This window comes from Neovison vison, chromosome 4 (assembly GCF_020171115.1).
Source record: "Neovison vison isolate M4711 chromosome 4, ASM_NN_V1, whole genome shotgun sequence".
Classification (NCBI taxonomy): domain Eukaryota; kingdom Metazoa; phylum Chordata; class Mammalia; order Carnivora; family Mustelidae; genus Neogale; species Neogale vison.
This window is the reverse complement of record NC_058094.1, coordinates 123,645,640-123,665,061: the sequence shown is the minus strand read 5'-3', so window position 1 is coordinate 123,665,061 and position 19,422 is coordinate 123,645,640. Positions and strand designations below refer to the sequence as shown.

Below are 19,422 nucleotides of genomic sequence, written 5' to 3'. Positions count from 1 at the left end.
AGACTCACACTTCAGCCATCTAGCTGAAGGGGCAAGATACTGCGGCAGAGGGTTGTCAGAAATCATGGCCCTGGACACCTGTGACTTACAGGGATCAGCTGCACTTGCAGCCCTGTCACTGGATGGAGGCAGAGAGGCTGTGACATTGGTTCTCGGCCTCAGCCACGCAAGGCAAAGAAATGAGGTGGGTGGTAGAGGGTAGGAGAGGGCAGTCAGGTGTGCTCTGTTCTTGCCTGCTATTCCTTATAGAGCTGCCTGCACTGAGGTAGACCCAGGTGCAACCATGGGTGTGATGATTACAAGGCAGACTTTGAGATTGGTGGGGGGAGAATGGATCTGCAAGGGGTCTTTTTTTTTTTTTTCTTTCATTCTGCCTCTTTTATTTATTTACAAGTTTCATTTTCTGCAAGGGGTCTTGTCAACTAGCGAAATATCCAGGAAAAAGTAAGATCTCAAGCTCATTGTCTACTCCCTCCTTCTCAATTACAGATCTAGTAAAGAGTTAAATATGTATGCAAAGACATGCCCTAAAGCACTAGAATAAAATACAGTAGACTTAGTCTCTAATTTTGGGTAATGAGGTCTTTTCAAGGCCAACCCAAAAGACAGATACCATAAAGGGAAAGATTGAAAGATTTGACCTCATAAATATATCAAACTCATGTATACATTTAAAAAATCATTTTGACAACATATTTAATTTAAGTGAGCTCAGTTAGACGCTAAATGAATATCCGTTGATGAAAAGAAAAAAAAATAGGTAGAACATATGAAGAAAAAGTTAGCCAGAGAAGAACCGGGAGATGGGTATGAAGTGTGAAAAAATAGTTTCAGGTTTTAAAAACGGTTTCACTTGTCCCCATGGATGGATAATCAAAGAATATTAAATAAAATCAAAAGGGAGATACTGTCATTTTTCTTCCAAGTGTTTAAAGACATTAAAATGAAAAAGACCATACTGCATAGCACTGAAAAAGCTGTGGGGAGCAGACCCCTTTCATATACTGCTGCTAAGACAGCTTCCTTGAGAGCAGTTTGGCAAAAGCCTCTAAATGTCTATATCTGGGGAGGATGGGGCATCCCATTAGACACAGCAGTTCCAGTTCCAAGAACTTACTCTAGTCATCTCATTGTGGCTGTGTGAAATTGTTTCAAAAATAGTGATAAATAATGAAATCATAATCTTAAGAATAAAAGAATTTTAGTCATAATAATAAACTTTAGTGAAATTGATTAATAAACTAAACTATATTTAAGCTCATATAGGACAAGCATATAATTTTAACTCTCATGATGACTCTGAGGTAGGTACTTGCATCGTCTTCATGTTATAGGTGAAAAAATTGAGGTTAAATAGCTTTAAATAGTTAAATAGTTAAGGAAAAAGCAGAGAGGTTAAATAGCTTGTTCAAGGTCATGGACTAATAAACAGTATGGCAAAGATACATACCCTGGTCCATATGTCTCCTAAGGCATTGCTCTTTTATATATTGAAGTATAATTAACATATAGTGTTATATTAGTTTCAAGTGTATAATAGAGTGATTCAACGATTCTGTTACTCAGTGCTCTGAACTCTTAATCCCATTCATCTCTTTCCCCCATCCCCCACCCAAATCCTCTCTGGCAACCACAGTTTGTTCTCCATGTTTAAGAGTCTGGTTTTGTCTCTTTTTTCCCCTTTGTTTATTTGTTTTATTTCTTACGTTCCATATATGAGTGGAATCGTATTTGTCTTTCTCTGTCTGACTTATTTCACTTAACACTCTCTAGGTCCATCCTTGTTGTGGCCTTTGCTTTTATATATATATATATATATATATATTTTTTTTTAAGATTTAATTTATTTGTTAGAGAGCACAAGTAGGGGGAGAAGCAGGCAGAGGGAGAAGTAAGCTCTTCACCAACCAAGGAGCCTGAAACTGGGATCATGACCCAAGCTAAAGGCAGATGCTAAACTGACTGAGTACCCAGGCGCCCCAAGTACAGGATTTTTTTTAAAGATTTATTTATTGAAGTACCTGGGTGGCTCAGTTGGTTAAGCAACTGCCTTTGACTCAGATCATGATCCCGGAGTCCTGGGACTGAGCCCTGCATTTGGTTCCCTGCTCAGCGGGGAGTCTACTTCATTTCTTCCTCTGCCTCTACCTGACACTCTGCCTACTTGTGCTCTCTCTGTCAAATAAATAAATAAAATATTTAAAAAGAGATTTATTTCTCTGACAGAGCGTGCATATGAGTGGAGGGAGGGGCAGAGGGAGAAGAAGAGACTCTCAAGCAAGACTCCCCATTGAGCCTGGAGCCTAACGTGGGGCTCGATCCTAAGACTCTCAGATCATGACCTGAGCTGAAATCAAGTGCCAGCTGCCTCACCGACTGAGCCATCCAGATGCCCCCACAGGATTTTCTTTATGTTGGCTGATTTTTTTTTCCCCCAATGTTGGCTGCTTTTTTTTTTTTTTTGATGTGGATAAATTTGTTGAATGAATGAGTGAATTCAGTCACCTTCTCAAGTCTCTGTACTTTGGTCAATTTTACATCCTTAGTAGGAAGACTGCTGTTTTAAACCTTTAAGACTAGAATAATTCTTTTCCTTACTAGGGTCTAGGAGAATCCACCAAGTGAAGAGTTAGTTCCAGAGGGACACTTGGGCAGCATCAAAGCAGCCTTTCAATGTTGCAGATTGTGTCCTGCTTCCACTTCTAATGTACACATTCCCATATGAAGGAGAAGGATCTGTTCCCCAACACTTTCTGTTAACAAATCATGCTCCATAAAAGGGACCTATGTCTAAATTACTCTGGTCACAGCTGGTTGGAATGAATTTTCTAACAGAGCATAATTACTACAGGGCCCTTAATATGTTAATATAATCTCCAGAAGCTCTATGGGTGGCCTGCATTTACCAGGTATTTGACGATGCAATGCTTTTCTCTTCTCAAAGTCATACCAAGAATTAGAGTTCCTTGGAGCACATTTTTGGGTTTTGAGGAATACAAGGAAAGACAGGGGTAGGCATTAAATAAGTCATAATTTGGATTTTCAAAGGTCTTTTGTGGTCAGCTTTTCTAGCTTTCACAAAAAAAAGAACACTAGCTAACTAATTGTACTGTAATGCAGGTGAACATTATGTAAGAAGGATATCTGGTCTGGCCCCAGGGGCAGTGGTAGGAAGATCACCAAGCTCTCAGCTACCTTAGCTTCCTCATCCATAAAGTGCTCCACGTGCTCTCAGAAGACCTCAGATCTCTACCACTAGGACTCTGCAAAATGAAGTTACTCTTCACCTTATTATCACTGATATCTGGGTGCCATTCACTTCTGTGGCTCATTATTATTTCTACAGATGTTTAGGTAGGTCTTATGTTTTCCTTTTAACTTAGCAACAAATGTATTGAGTCCCGTTTATGGGCACAGCGCTGTTCTTGGAGTGGAGATGCAGAGATGAACAAAGCAGAGTGCCTATTGTCGTGGAGTTGGCTGCAGGGAAGGGAGAAAATTAAATGAGCAGAAAGGTCACGTATACATAGTAGAACATGCTTTAACAGACGTGTGCACTATGTGCCTCACAACGGAGGACAAGAGACTCCTCCACCCTAGCCCCTGAGAGACAGGAGACCAGGTTGGTCCTTCCAAGGAACTTACACTTAAATGGACACAGGAAGGGAGTATAACTAGTTATCAGGTGATGAGATATGCCGGAGACTGAGGTTGATGTTGGAAGGACTTTCTAGATAAAAGAAGCTACAGCTACAAAAGTTCAGGAAGCATGAAGAAGTTTGTGCTCTTTGGGGAACAAGTAGATCATTGAGGGTAAGCAAGAAACTGAAATGGATGAGATGTGGGAAGGTAAGAATGCTTAGGTATCCTGTCGTGTTGGGGTTTCAGTCTGTCAGCACAGAAGGGAGTCATTGCATTACTGTAGGCAAGGGAATGAGTCACATGATCCGATTAGCATTTTAGGAAAATAGTTATTATGGTTTTGTGGGATTCAGGCTAGAGGAGATGGAGCTGCAAGTCTTCTTAAAAGTCTAGTATTTAATAATGATAGCGATAAAAGCTAACATTTATTGAGCACTTCTGTGCGAGGCACTGAATTCAGTTTTACTGTCTCATTTCTTAAAATTTCAACTGTGACCATGGCATGTAGTATCATTTAAAAACAGTGTATACTTTGGAAGACTGAGGTCTAGGATGGTTAGGTAATTTGCAGAACGTTACAGAGATGATCTGTATTAGAACCCAGATTTTAACGAAAGCTGATGGATTGCAAATAATAGTTTTAATTGTTATGACACCGTGCCTTCAGAAATGTTTTCCATAATGGTGGCTGACATTTGAGTGTTAGCTTTGCAGAACCACTTTGCTCAATGGTTTGCATGGATTATGTCATCTAATCCAAATGATAGATGATAGATGACGGATGTCCAGTTCAGGGCTGTGGCAGTGGGCATGGAAGCAAGGGACTTCATCTGAGAATCAGTCAGGACTGGTGTGCCTTGGTGACATCCTCACATTGGGAGGATGAATCTGGGATGACTTCAGGTTTCCTAACTGGGACAACTGGGTGACGTTCATGAGGGTTAGGAAGGGAAGTAGGATGAGATTTTGTCAGGAAGTTCTGAGTTTGTTTTGGGCACGTGAAGCCTGAGGAACAAGTAGCTCCTCCAAGTGGAGATGTCCAGTAGGGAACTGGAATCAGGAATCACTGATGCAGGGGTGGTGGTGGAGCCCACACCCAGGGATAATGAACACACGAGAACTTCCTGTCCATGGAGCATGGCCCAGATGGTGACATCAGTACTTTTTAATTGTATGTGACTTGTTGTGTGTGAGCATGACCCAGCGGGAGGGTTGACTGTCCTGGAGCCTCTCACACTCTACCTCCCCTCCCCCACCGCTCTTGCTTCTATATTTGCTCTCCTTAAATCTCTAGGAGAAAGATGCCCCATCCTGCTTTTCTCTGAGCCAACAGTATACTGGCTTCTGAAACAGCTTTCTTCTAAACAATGGGCTGAGCTGCCAGATACTTAACAATATTTTAGATACTCTTGTAATGGTTTATAGATGCTGCTGGTTATTGCCATAATGTATTTTAGCTGATGTTATTTTTAACTAAAACATACACCCTCAGGCTATACAAAGAGCACTCTTGTAGCAGTGTAATCTCTGCAACATATCTTAGAGGGTGAAAATAGAAACTCGCAAATTTGGTTGCAGAGGGAAAGAGGATGTTGCAGTAAATGCCTTGGAGATGATCCAAAATTTAAAGCAACGGAAGTGGTTCCTATCCAGTAGTAAAATAATAATTCTATGTGTGATATTAGGTGCCTGTCTTGCAGTTTTGGAAATCACTAATCTTTTAATAAAATACTGGATATAGATATTATTAAAAGCCAGAGGTGGCATTTAGTATCTACTCTTTGCTTTGACACTGCCAGGTTACATTGAAGGGAACTTGGGTTTAGCCTTTTTTTTTTTCTTTCTCTCTCTCTCTTATGCTCTGTCAGCAGAGTAAGTTCTAAATCCCTAAAATCTTAGCTATTCTTTAGGCCCCTTAAAAGCAAAGCCTTGTGTCTTGTTCACCTATGTGTCCATCCAAGTACTTCCTATGGAGTGTTCTAGAAACAATTTCTGTGTCAAAGTGGATTCTTTCCAAATTTTCCATCACTACTTATCCACAGAGCAATTAGTAGTTATTTTTGGCTGCTAGGGGGCATATTTACTGCAACATTTTGCTTTTAGCCCCAGTGAGTAAGGTCTTATATAATTTTATTTTAAGCTTACATTCACAGTTTTATTTTTCACCACAAAGGTTATTTGTCCTACAATGCCATCATTTCTTTTTCTTCCTCTTAAGACCTTAAGTACCTGTCTACACAGCTATTTATAATTTCCATCAGACTTAAGACAGAGATTTAAGGGAAAACTTCAGAAGGCTTTTGGCATCTGAGTTATGGAAGGATGTCAACCAGTGACTGACTTCTGAGGGGTACGTTTCTTAATAGAGGTTTACTTATCCTTGGAGAGGGGCGAATGTGGATGCTGGACATCATGCTGGTTCACCTCAGCAGTGGCCACACATAGAAGAGGGGACATGCTCATTGGCTTGCATTCAAAGTACTAGAGGACACTTGCAGGTTTTGCATTAATTTTTGGCTGTCTACACTCTCATGCCTTCATGTCATCACTGCAGGGGCTGCTTCTTTTGGTCACCAAGTTGTTTCAGCTGGTGTGAGCCATACAGTATGTTGTTGGAAAATTCTTTAGTATGCTCAGTGATTTGCTTCATGGAGAGAGGGTTACAGGCTTTCCTACTTTATGTGACCTGGAACCCTTCAAACTTCTCAAGTGCACAGACCAAGTCTATATCTGCATCTTATCAGAAGGAGAGCAGGGGCATTCCCTGCCTAGAGAGAAAACATACCATGAAATACCATGCTGACTTGTACCTATTCCTCAAGGACATATTTCTATCACTTCACACATCTTTTATTTTGTCCTTTTCTCATAACAACCCAGAATAGACTCCCTTACATCCAACAGGCATCTAGTTGAGTCTAGATGGTTGCAGCTTTCAGTTTCATAAAAACTTTCCATTGTGGAGTCTGTGGCATTATGTTTTATGAGATGCTTTTCATTTCTAAGGAAATTTTCATATTCCCTAGTGACAAAAGCCAAGACACCAGCTGGGCCAGGTCTCAGCTTCCAACCGGTAGGGAGGGTTTGGTGCCAGGGGAGAGCTCCTCCAAGGCACCAGCCAAGGAACGCACTATGGACTGTTCTCAGCCCTGTGATGTTTCCATCCAACCCACACTGTCGCCTCCATGGTTTGAAGGAGGGGCAGAGCAGAGACTGTAAAAGACTTGATGATACTTACTGTCACCATGTTGCACAAGAACACTTTATATCTTTCCTGTTATTTAGCAACCATGGTTTTGCAACACACCCCAAATGTATGTCTAATGGAAGTTCTGACACAGACTTAAGAACTCTGAACTTTATGAGCATTTTGATTTAAAACTGTATATGTAGCTTTTAATCATGTTATAAAAAGAAAATTTTTTCTTTCGAAAAGGGTTAGGTCACTTAAACTACTTCCAACTGTTTTGCCCTAGAATCCTGTTAATTTTGCTTCAGCCTGCTTCTGTCAAAGCTTTATTTCTTGGATTTAAATTAATTTAGGGTTAATTTTATTTTTAGAGCTCCATAGTCTATGGACAAATTATTTTAGGAGTCCTGTGTATTTATGGTTGTGTCCTGTCGTAAGTGACGGCATATGTAATAGAACACATTACTATTGTTTTCAGAATAGGACACCTTGTTGATTTTTTTTCAAGACTCAGTATCTGCCATTATCATGAAAATAAGAGAAAATGCACAATGTGATCAGATACATTAGAGACCCTCACGGGGCAGTTGTGACTACAGATGCAAGTAACAGTCGTGCCTTCATGATTTTTCCTTCGATGATTAGTGGGTAACTCAAGGTTTTTCTATCTTAGAAAAGGAGGGGACAGAGGAAGGGGTGCCTCACCCATGTCTATCCAACTAGAGTTGTTTTTCTCCAACACTAGGTATGCAAGAAGCCTCAATGAAGCTCACAGAGTCGCTGCATGAAGTCTACGAGCCTGACTGGTATGGGCGGGAAGACGTGAAGATGGTTGGTGAGGTATGAGCCAGGATTACAGACCACAGGAGGCTGGGGCACTTCTGCCAGTGTTCCAGCACGATCCACTGAATCATGACAGGGCACTGTGCACCCAAACGACACCATACGGTTCTGCCATCCAGATCAGCCCAAAGTCATAGTGATTAGTGAGCCATTGTAAAACTACTAGGGTAGACAGCTGTGTGTTAAAGATGATTTTTCTTCAAAATAGGAATAGTGTTTTCCTGTCCCTTTCTACACATTTTAGCTCATCTCAGCAGCAGAACTGGCTCAGGGCGTGATTTTGTATATGAACTTCATCCCTGCACCCCTTCTCTCCCCATCCCTTCTTGAAAACAGGGTCAGGAAGCGCAAAAAGCATCTATTTCACTTAAATGCCACTGGTCCATTCATGGGTCTGCAGAACCTAAGGACAGATGTGGTCAGCCTGCTAATAGGAATTCAACTTCCAGAAGCCTTTGTCTCTAGTCATGTCTTAACACCTGAAATCCAGTTTGCAGCGGAGGGCCATCTGGCTGGCAGGAAGTGAGAAAGTGGGTATTTTATGCTTTGCCAAAGGCCTAATGGGGTGGAGACCAGGAGTGGTCTCTCTAAGATGTTGCATGAGTTCTTCAACTTCTCAGACTTGAGCTTTCTCATATGCAGAGTAAGAATAAGAATTATACCTACGAATAGCCCATTTAAAGCCTGTGTATTCCCATGATTGGGATGGTGCTCGGTGCATGTCGTTATTACTGATGGTAGCAAAGTGCCTGTCAGGGCTTCTCTCATGTCCAGATTCTTTGTTAAAGAGGTTATGCCCACTTGGCATGAGCTCACTGATGAGTGTTGAGGCGTGGAAGGCCTAAGGGTATGGCCACCCGAGCTGGAGAGAAAGGCTGATTTGTGATGCACTGGCCATCTATGTGGGTTTTGGAAAGCTGGGTTAACAGTGCAGCCCTAGGCTGCTCCATGGAAATTCTGACACCCCCATATTGACCTTCATAATTTTGTTAGGATAAAAAAGAAAAAGCCCAGAGATTTATTTATAAGGAAAGTTCTTGACCTTCTACCCGTTTAGAAAACTTTCAAAATCTGAATCTGGCAAAACCAGCCTCCACACACCACTTTCCCATGCAGTTACTAAGTAATTGCTTTTTCTCACCTTTCTTCAACAGGAAGACAACATTTCAACATCATGTTGTTAAATGCTTACCTTATAAATTTCTGATGACTGGTGTATAATTAACAGTTCATTGTGAAAAGAAACTTTAATGGATACTAGAAACCTGTGTTACTAGCTTTCAGAGCACCACATTACATTCTGTGTGTGACAGATGCCACTGTTGACATTTATTCCTTCAGAAAATGGCTGCTGTCCCACCTGGGTCCTTGGAGGTCCTGCCAGGATTATTATTATTATTATTTTTTTTTTAAAGATTTATTTATTTATTTATTTGACAGAGAGAGATCACAAGCAGGCAGAGAGAGAGGAGGAAGCAGGCTCCCTGCTGAGCAGAGAGCCTGATGCGGGGCTCGATCCCAGGACCCTGAGATCATGACCTGAGCCGAAGGCAGTGGCTTAACCACTGAGCCACCCAGGCGCCCCCTGCCAGGATTATTGAAACCTTTAGTTGAAGATCTAAATACGGGCTCTTCCGATGGTGAAGGAGCCAGACATTATATGTTGAAAGCATCTATTCACATCAGAAGATGAGCCTTTTCATATGGAGGGTTTACATTTTTTTGTTGGCATAAATTTCATAAATTGGCTTCTGTAACAATGAGGATCCATATTTGAAGTGTGAAAAAGAAACACAGGCAACTAAGCCCCCCCAAAAATGGTTTTCCGAAGGTAGAAATTTATCTCTCTCTCATAAAAGAGTTGGGAGTGAGTAGCCCGGGTCTGGTGACGTCAGGGGTCCGTCTTTGCCATCCTTGCTGCCTCTTGGCCATTGGCTTTCATTTTTGCACCCAGTCAGCAAATGGAGGAATTGGGGAAGACCAGCATCTTTTTAGGGACACTTCCTAAAAGTTCATCCTTTTGGCCAGACCTTAGTCTCGTGGCTACACTTAGCTGTGACACAGGCTGGAAAATGTAGTCTGTATCCTTGGTAGCCTACATTGTCCATTAGAACTGGTAACCAAATTGCCTTGAAATTTTATCGTATTTATTAAATAATCACATTTTTTCTAATATCTGTTATCTGAGAAAGTAGCATTTATCTAATTTGATCATACCTGATTTGTATTTTAGAAGTTTGGTGAAAAGTATCCTTAAAACACTTAAGCAGTTATTTCTTTATTTCTCTTCTTTCAGAAATGTGATGTCCTGTGGGAAGACTTCCATCAAAAACTAGTGGATGGGTCCTTGCTGACACTGGATACCTATCTGGGCCAATTTCCTGACATAAAGGTATTTTACTTTGTGTCTATAAAGGGAAGAATTGAATGGTTCTGTGTACTTACTGAAATGTGGGCAAGAGTAAAGTGAAATTCAGAGTCCTCCAACTGACATCAAAGACAGTAACTTTTCATTTATTTAAGCATGGAAGCTTTATCCTGTTCCTGTTGGTTTGAAATGAAATGTAGCCCCAGAAATCACATTTTCCCCTTTAGCGAGCTGCTTCAGCTTTCATTTCTCTACAGATGTCTTTTTAGTATCCCAGATATAAAATTGCAAACCAGATACCAAAAATTCTGATCTTCTTTATGTTCCAACCTTTTTATTGTATAGCATTTGATAAGAATTTCCATTAGAATAAACAGCAGTCTCCAGGAAAGGAGAAACTTCATTGCAAAGCTGAGAGCAAGATCTAATCTTTCCTTGTTTATTGTTCAGAGCATACCTGCATGTGTTTTCTCTCCTTAAAATTTTCTGGATCATATTGAACTGTTAAGATAGAAGTGTATCAAATACATTAGCAACTGGATCTAACAATATCTGGTCTAAAACATCTGTCTTATTTGATGCTTGGATTCATTGATGGGAAATAAATAAGCAGAGGATCAAACATTGTAGATGTAGAATTGACTCTGGAGATAGAGATGGTTTTTAAACCATCAGTGCTGTACCTGGCAGATGGTAGTGGGAATAGATCTGCACCCCAGTTGTTTTTCCTGCTCAAGAAGGAATACCAGGTAAGTACCAGGGTGCTGGGCTTCTTCTAGGTTGAAGGTAGACGTGAACCAGCATTCATCCATCTGCAGAACCTTAATTAGCTGACTTCTGATGTGAATCTCCACTTTTCCCTGGTTTGCTCTGTAGCCATGGCTGAACACCAGGACACTAACTGCAGGAACATGCACTGGCCTTGGCCATAAAGCATAGTGAAGCTTCTCAGCCAGAGCAGCACTCCTGTCAATGAAGTCAGTTTCCTTGGTTCCATACATAACACCTAACAACTAGATGGCCAGCATCCAAAGTGCGTTTTGGGATGCAAGGGCACCAAACAAAACCTCAATGGACCAGACTGGGTACATTAATTAGCCTTGGTGGCAGAATGTCACAGAGAACAAGTCCAAATGATAGATTCTCAATGATGTTATCATAATAGGCAGGAGAACACTTCAGAGGGCTGTTGTATGATTTTATCCTCTTTTAAAGATGTAAGTTGGCTTTTTAAAATTTTCTGAGAGATTTAAAAAATAAATTAAAAAATTTTAGGATCCAGTGAGGCTACATGCACTAGCCTATAGGGAATATGTCTTGGGATATCTTCAGATTATTTGGTGGACAGTCAGTCACATTCTGGCTTAGAGTTTGTAACATTTGTGGAGCAAAGAGTCTCAGAATCGTTATTATTACACTTCAGAATATCATTTATTGTGTGGTAATTTAATCTGCATAAATATCAGTTCCTAACAAATCAGAAGAAGATAAGGGAAAACTTCGACCTTTCAAAGCACTTTACAAACTAGCCTAAATTATTTATATAATACACCTTCATAGTATGATTTAAGTAAGCAAATGAAAGCTGTGATTGACTAGAGAAAAACACATTTGAAAAGCTGTTCAGCTTCATGAATAAAAACTTAGTATCCTCAAAAAAATGTGGAGGATCTTAGTTGCTGTGGTCCTACTCAGCCATCGTTATTTGGAAATTGGCCATACTCTCTAGGAGTGTGTAATTTGGGAAGACAGATACACACAGAAGTACCTGCCTTGAAACACAGATTAAAACAAAATCATAATGGGAGTACTTGGGTGGCTCAGTTGATGAGGCACCTGGCTCTTGGTTTTGGCTCAGAGTCGTGAAATCAAGCCGCATATCAGGCTCCATGCGCGTGGGGAATCTGCTTATGGATTCTTTCTTCCTCTGCCCTTCTGCCTACCCATGGTCTCCCACTTCCCTCTCTATCTTTCTCTAAAAGTAAATAAATAAATCTTAAAGTAGATTAATTAAATAAAATCATGATGGATGAGATTAGCTCGGATTTTCAGTTTGTTTTACATCAGAAAGATGAAGAACTCAGAACTTTTGCTTAAGCAGTTCTTTTCCTGAGGTCCACAGTTGAGGTCATGCACAAAGATGATCCTCCAGTGATTGAACCATCTACACTAGATACGTGGGGAAAATGTCATCTAGCTGGGTGTCTTGAAAATAAATAAAATACATGTCATGGTGTTGTCTACATCATGGAAAGAGGCTGAAATAATCTCTGTTTCTCTTTCTCTGAAGTCACATTTAGAATATCCTACCATACACATAGGGCTTCAACCAAAGTAGAGAATTGCGAGACTGTTTCATATGGCAAGGAGTTGTTCCTAATATTTGAGAGGTGGTTTTTCTGTGAAGATAAACCTAAGGTATCCTCTGTGTCTTTGCTCACTTGAACGGAAGGTAGAAGGGGATGAAGACTCTATCACTCCATCAAGTTAGTGCTGAAGGTTTCCGTAATGAACGGGTTACTGATGGAAAGGAAGGTAATGACTAAAAACACTGTGTGGAGAATTTTCGAAGCATGGAACACAACTGACTTCTCTGACTTCCATTTAAATCAAACAGTCCATGTATAGTTAAAACGTCAGGCAAATTTCCAAATATTTACTGCCGCTCACCAGCAAGGGCTATGAAGTACCATTCATGAGGGAATGATGTTTGACTTTTCGAACTGTGATTGGCAGGGCACCCAGTGTTACAGTTCTTATTACGCAGCACTGACATCTAAAATCAATATTCTAATAAGAGCCAGCTTGTCATCAACCCAGGCAGCCTTACAGCTGTGAGCAGTTATTGCAAAATGTGGTAGATTGCATTTGGCTGCCCCACATAAGCACCTAAAACATATATTTACAGCAGTGTGACAAAGTGAATTCTGGATTGGGGTTCTTATTGACATTTTTAAAAAACACAATAAATTAAAAGTTTTTACTGTATAAGTGCAGTGTGCAGTGGGAAATTGAAGAAATTTCAATTGAGCCATTTCATTAAACTCTTTACTGTGAAATAAATAGAAATTGTATTATTTCCCATATAAAAGGTAAGGTGAATTAACTCTACCCTTAGAAGATATGATTCTTTTTTCAAGTTTTTCAAGTGTCAGATAAGGAAGGAAATAAGATTGATATGTATTTCCAACGCAAAAATGTGTGACTCAAAATGAGTGATGGACTTCGAAACAGGCCATTTATGCTAAGCCCTACTCTGTAATGGACTTGTCGGTTACCCAAGAAAATGAGTCACATAATTTATTTCACTTCTTTTTTTTTTTCCCAATTTATTTATTTTCAGAAAAAACATTATTCATTATTTTTTCACCACACCCAGTGCTCCATGCAAGCCGTGCCCTCCATAATACCCACCACCTGGTACCCCAACCTCCCACCCCCCCGCCACTTCCAACCCCTCAGAATGTTTTTCAGAGTCCATAGTCTCTCATGGTTCACCTCCCCTTCCAATTTACCCAAATTCCCTACTCCTCTCTAACGCCCCTTGTCCTCCATGCTATTTGTTATGCTCCACAAATAAGTGAAACCATATGATAATTGACTCTCTCTGCTTGACTTATTTCACTCAGCATAATCTCTTCCAGTCCCATCCATGTTGCTACAAAAGTTGGGTATTCATCCTTTCTGATGGAGGCATAATACTCCATAGTGTATATGGACCACATCTTCCTTATCCATTCATCCGTTGAAGGGCATCTTGGTTCTTTCCATAGTTTGGCGACTGTGGCCATTGCTGCTATAAACATTGGGGTACAGATGGCCCTTCTTTTCACGACATCTGTATCTTTGGGGTAAATACCCAGGAGTGCAATGGCAGGGTCGTAGGGAAGCTCTATTTTTAATTTCTTGAGGAACCTCCACACTGTTCTCCAAAAGGCTGCACCAACTTGCATTCCCACCAACAGTGTTAGAGGGTTCCCCTTTCTCCACATCCTCTCCAACACATGTTGTTTCCTGTTTTGTTAATTTTGGCCATTCTAACTGGTGTAAGGTGATATCTCAATGTGGTTTTAATTTGAATCTCCCTGAGGGCTAATGATGATGAACATTTTTTCATGTGTCTGATAGCCATTTGTATGTCTTGATTGGAGAAGTGTCTGTTCATATCTTCTGCCCATTTTTTGATGTGTTTGCCTGTTTCGTGTGGGTTGAGTTTGAGGAGTTCATTATAGATCCTGGATATCAACCTTTTGTCTGTACTGTCATTTGCAAATATCTTCTCCCATTCCGTGGGTTGCCTCTTTGTTTTTTTGACTGTTTCCTTTGCTGTGCAGAAGCTTTTGATTTTGATGAAGTCCCAGAAGTTTATTTTCACTTTTGTTTCCTTTGCCTTTGGAGACGTATCTTGAAAGAAGTTGCTGTGGCTGATATCAAAGAGATTACTGCCTATGTTCTCCTCTAGGATTCTGATGGATTCCTGTCTCACGTTGAGGTCTTTTATCCATTTTGAGTTTATCTTTGTGTACGGTGTAAGAGAATGGTCGAGTTTCATTCTTCTACATATAGCTGTCCAGTTTTCCCAGCACCATTTATTGAAGAGACTGTCTTTTTTCCACTGTATATTTTTTCCTGTTTTGTCAAAGATTAATTGACCATAGAGTTGAGGGTCCATATCTGGGCTCTCTACTCTGTTCCACTGGTCTATGTGTCTGTTTTTATGCCAGTACCATGCTGTCTTGGTGATCACAGCTTTGTAATAAAGCTTGAAATCAGGTAAGGTGATGCCGCCAGCTTTATTTTTGTTTTTCAACATTTCCTTAGCGATTCGGGGTCTCTTCTGATTCCATACAAATTTTAGGATTATTTGCTCCAGCTCTTTGAAGAATGCCGGTGGAATTTTGATCGGAATGGCATTAAAGTATAGATTGCTCTAGGCAGTATAGACATTTTAACAATGTTTATTCTTCCGATCCAAGAGCATGGAATGGTCTTCCATCTATTTGTGTCTTCTTCAATTTCTTTCATGAGTGCTCTGTAGTTCCTCAAGTACAGATCCTTTACCTCTTTAGTTAGGTTTATTCCCAGGTATCTTATGGTTCTTGGTGCTATAGTAAATGGAATCGATTCTCTAATTTCCCTTTCTGTATTTTCATTGTTAGTGTATAAGAAAGCCACTGATTTCTGCACATTGACTTTGTATCCTGCCACGTTGCTGAATTGCTGTATGAGTTCTAGTAGTTTGGGGGTTCTTGTTTTTGAACAAAAAAGGTGACCTAGTATACTCTTCCACCTTATTCCCAGGCTTGGAAGACTTTGAATTTTGGCTCTTTTCAAAAAATCACATTCATCATCAAAGAATCAAGATTTGCTTCTTGGAATATACTAAAGAAGAGTTCCACACCCCACTCCCTCCCCTACAAGTTCATGAATCAGAGCTTTACCAGAGATACCTGGAGTTACACAAGGTCACTGTTTCAAGGGACAGTGTTCCTTTGAAGGTAGTAGTAAGATGTTTGCTAAAAAGAATGAGCTTTGTCACTTTATAGGCACACTGTCCCCACTAGGGAACCCTGAAGGGCCTCCCTGCATCCTGCCTAGACTAATTCATCCCATATCTTTAAGCAAATGTGAGTCGGCCATACTTTCCAGTACTAATACCAGTTGGAAGCAGTAGGTGTAGAGGGTGAAGAGATTGGAGGTAGCTGAATGAGAGTAACTGCCCCAACCCACTTCTCACCCATCCTGAAGGGAGTATAGAGGAATAGCATAGAGTGACAGGTGGTAACTGAATGGTGGGTAGGTTAGAGAAATATGCGCACAGTTAGAGGGACTAACTGAGAGTCAGGAGGAGGGCTGGGACTGGATGAGGCAGGTGAGGCCATTAGAGTTCAAGATATAAGGAGGCACCCACTCTTGGTTGCTGAGCCCACACCTATGTGACCCTGAAAGTAAGGGCCTTCTTAGATGTTGGGCCTGGGTGTCTCGTGTGCCACAGCCTACTCCTGGTACTGGCTGGCTGACATCTAATTCATCTTTGCTACAGACTTTCTGAGCAATTTTAGACAAGGTATCAGTTAATCTCATGCAACTCGAAATTCTCTACATGTAAAGTGGGAATAATCCCTGCAACACCTATACTGTAGGTTGCTGAGGGTCTGTGACATGTGACTGTGTTTCTATGCCATAAACATATTGTTGGTTTCTTCTTCTTACTATATTAAATTTGAAAGTTTTTTAAGGATCTCCTCTTCCAGTAGTTCTCCGATTGGACTGGCTTGGTGTAACTGGACCACAGGGGTCTTTTCTAAAAGACCAAATTCTTGGGCCTCATAACAGACTAATTAAATTGGCTTATTATTTACTTATTAGTTATCCCTCTTTTCTTAAGGTTTATTTATTTGAGGGAGAATGCATGTGTGTACGAGCAGGGGGGAGGCAGAGTCAGGGGGAGAGACAATCTCAAGCACACTCCGCACTGAGCATGGAGACAAACATAGGGCTAGATTTCACCACCCTGAGATCATGACTGAGTCCAAATCAAAAGTTGGATACTTGACCACCTGAGCCACCCAGGTGCCCCTTACTTTTGTTTTAGATATTTATTTATTTGAGAGATAGAGTATATCTCTTTCACTTAAGCTTTTAGTGGTTGCTTTATAATTTATAATGTACATCTTTAATTTTACCAGTCTAACTTCAAATACTATCATAGTACTTTTATATAAGTAATATACCTCCAGTTCTTTCTTCATTTCTTCTGTTATTATTACAAAATTTTCCTTTACATATGTTATAAAACCCACAGTACATTTTTCTGTTTCTTTTTTGTTCTAGATAATCAGTTACCTTTTAAAGCACTTAAAAGTAAAAAACCAAAATCATGTATATTGACCTTGAATTTTATAATTTCTGGTACTTAATTTTTTTGTGTGTAGCTTTCCTTCGTATTAAAATTCCTATGATAGCAGTGGATTATTTCAGTTTTGTTTATCTGCGAAAGACTTTTTAAAAAGATTTTATTTACTTAGAACACACACAAGCTTGGGAGGGGCAGAGAGAGAGGAAGAATGAATCACAAGAAGACTCTGTGTTGAACACAGAGTTTGATGTGGGGCTTGATCCCATGATCCCGAGATCATAACCTGAACTGAAATCAAGAGTCAGATGTTTAACCATCTGAGTCATACAGGCTCCCCAGTCTGATTAATATTTTATTTCACTTTTACTTTTGGAAGGTATTTCATTGGGAATAGAATTCTGAGTTGGCAGATTTCTTTTTCTTTTTCTTTTAAATTTTCAGCACATTAAAAATGTTATATCATTGTATTCCGGCTTGTATAGCTTCTCAAGATTAGCTTTCTATAATCCTTGCCTTTGTCTTTATATTTTTCTTCTTGATTTTACGCAGTTTGGCTATGAAGTGTCTGGATGGATATTGTTCGGTGTTTGTTATTCTTGGGGTTTTATGAGTTTCTTGGGTCTGCACTTTGAAGATTTTATTATTATATAAATTTCTCAGCCAATATCTCCGTAAATATTTCTTTTGACTTAACCTCTCATCTCTTTTGGAAACTCCAAAGACCATGCTGGACTATTTAATATTGTAATACAGGTCTTGTATGCTTGATTCCGTTATTTTTCAACCTCATTTCTCTTTGTGTGTGTGTTTTTTAAAATTTAATTTTGTTTTTGATGTTCCAAAGCTCATTGTTTGTGCATCACACCCAGTGCTCCATGCAATGTGTGCCCTCCACAATACCCACCACCAGGTTCACCCCACCCCCCAGACCCTCTCCAAAACCCTCAGTTTGTATCTCAGAGTCCATAGTCTCTCGTGGTTTGTCTCCCCTTCCGATTTCCCCCAGCTCACTTCTCCTCTCCATCTCCCAATGTACTCCATGTTATTCCTTCTGCTCCACAACTAAGTGAAACCACATGATAACTGACTCTCTCTGCTTGACTTTTTTCACTCAGCATAATCTCCTCCATTCCTGTCCATGTTGATAGAAAAGTTGGGTATTCATCCTTTCTGATGGAGGCATAATACTCCATTGTATATATGGACCATATCTTCTTTATCCATTTGTCTGTTGTAGGGCATCTTGGTTCTTTCCACAGTTTGGTGACTGTGACCAATGCTGCTATGAACATTGGGGCACACATGGCCCTTCTTTTCACTACATCTGTATCTTTGGGGTAAATACTCAATAGTGCAATAGCAGGGTCATAGGGTAGCTCTATTTTTAATTCCTTTTTTAAAAATTTTTATTTATTTTTTCATTTGTTTTCAGCGTTACAGAACTCATTGTTTATGCACCACACCCAGTGCTCCATGCAATACGTGCCCTCCATAAAACCTACCACCAGGATCACTGAACCTCCCAGGCCCCTCCCTTCCAAAACCCTCAGTTTGTTTCTCAGAGTCCATAGTCTCTCACAGTTCATCTCCCTCTCTGATTTCCCCAACTCACTTCTCCTTTCCTTCTCCTAATGCTCTCCATGTAATTCCTTATCCTCCACAAGTAAGTGAAATCATTCGATAATTGACTCTCTCTGCTTGACTTATTTTGCTCAGCATATATTCTCCATTCCTGTTCATGTTAATACAAAAGTTGGGTATTCACCCTTTCTGATGGAGGCATAATATTCCATTGTATATATGGACCATATCTTCCTTATCCATTTGTCCATGGAAGGGCATCTTGGTTCTTTCCACAGTTTGGTGACTGTGGCCATTACTGCAATAAACATTGGGATACAGATGGCCCTTCTTTTCACTACTTCTGGATCTTTGGTGTAAATATCCAGTAATGCAATTGCAGGGTCATTGGGAAGCTCTATTTTTAATTTCTTAAGGAATCTCCACATTGTTTTTCAAATTGGCTGCACCAACTTGCATTCCCACCAACAGTGTAAGAGGGTTCCCCTTTCTCAACATCCTCTCCAATACATGTTGTTTACTGTCTTGTTAATTTTGACCATTCTAACTGTTGTTAGATACCACATTGAGGTGGTATCTCAATGTGGATTTGATTTGAATCTCTGGATGGCTAATGATAATGAAAATTTTTTTCATGCGTCTGTTAGTCATTTGTATGTCTTCATTGGAGAACTGTCTGTTATGTCTTCTGCCCATTTTTTGATGTGATTATTCAATTTGTGTGTGTTTAGTTTGAGGAGTTCTTTATAGATCTTGGATATAAGCCCTTTGTCTCTACTGTAATTTGCGAGTATCTTCTCCCATTCCATAGGCTGCCTCTTTGTTTTGTTGACTATTTTCCTTTGCTGTGCAAAAGCTTTTTATCTTGATGAAGTCCCAAAAGTTCATTTTCAACTACCACCAAGGAAATAGAAACAATCATTAGAAATTATCAACAGT

At 40.1% G+C, this 19,422-nt stretch overlaps 1 protein-coding gene across 1 annotated transcript in view; it reads left to right on the top strand.

Moving 5' to 3' along the window:
* The window catches only part of AMPH (amphiphysin), a 269,962-nt gene that overhangs the window by 140,781 nt on the left and 109,759 nt on the right, over window positions 1–19,422 (top strand). Inside the window, exons 4-5 of the mRNA XM_044245644.1 lie at window positions 7,578–7,672; window positions 9,972–10,067. Of these exons, the coding sequence (XP_044101579.1) occupies window positions 7,578–7,672; window positions 9,972–10,067 (191 nt within the window). The remainder of the gene's footprint in view (window positions 1–7,577; window positions 7,673–9,971; window positions 10,068–19,422) is intronic.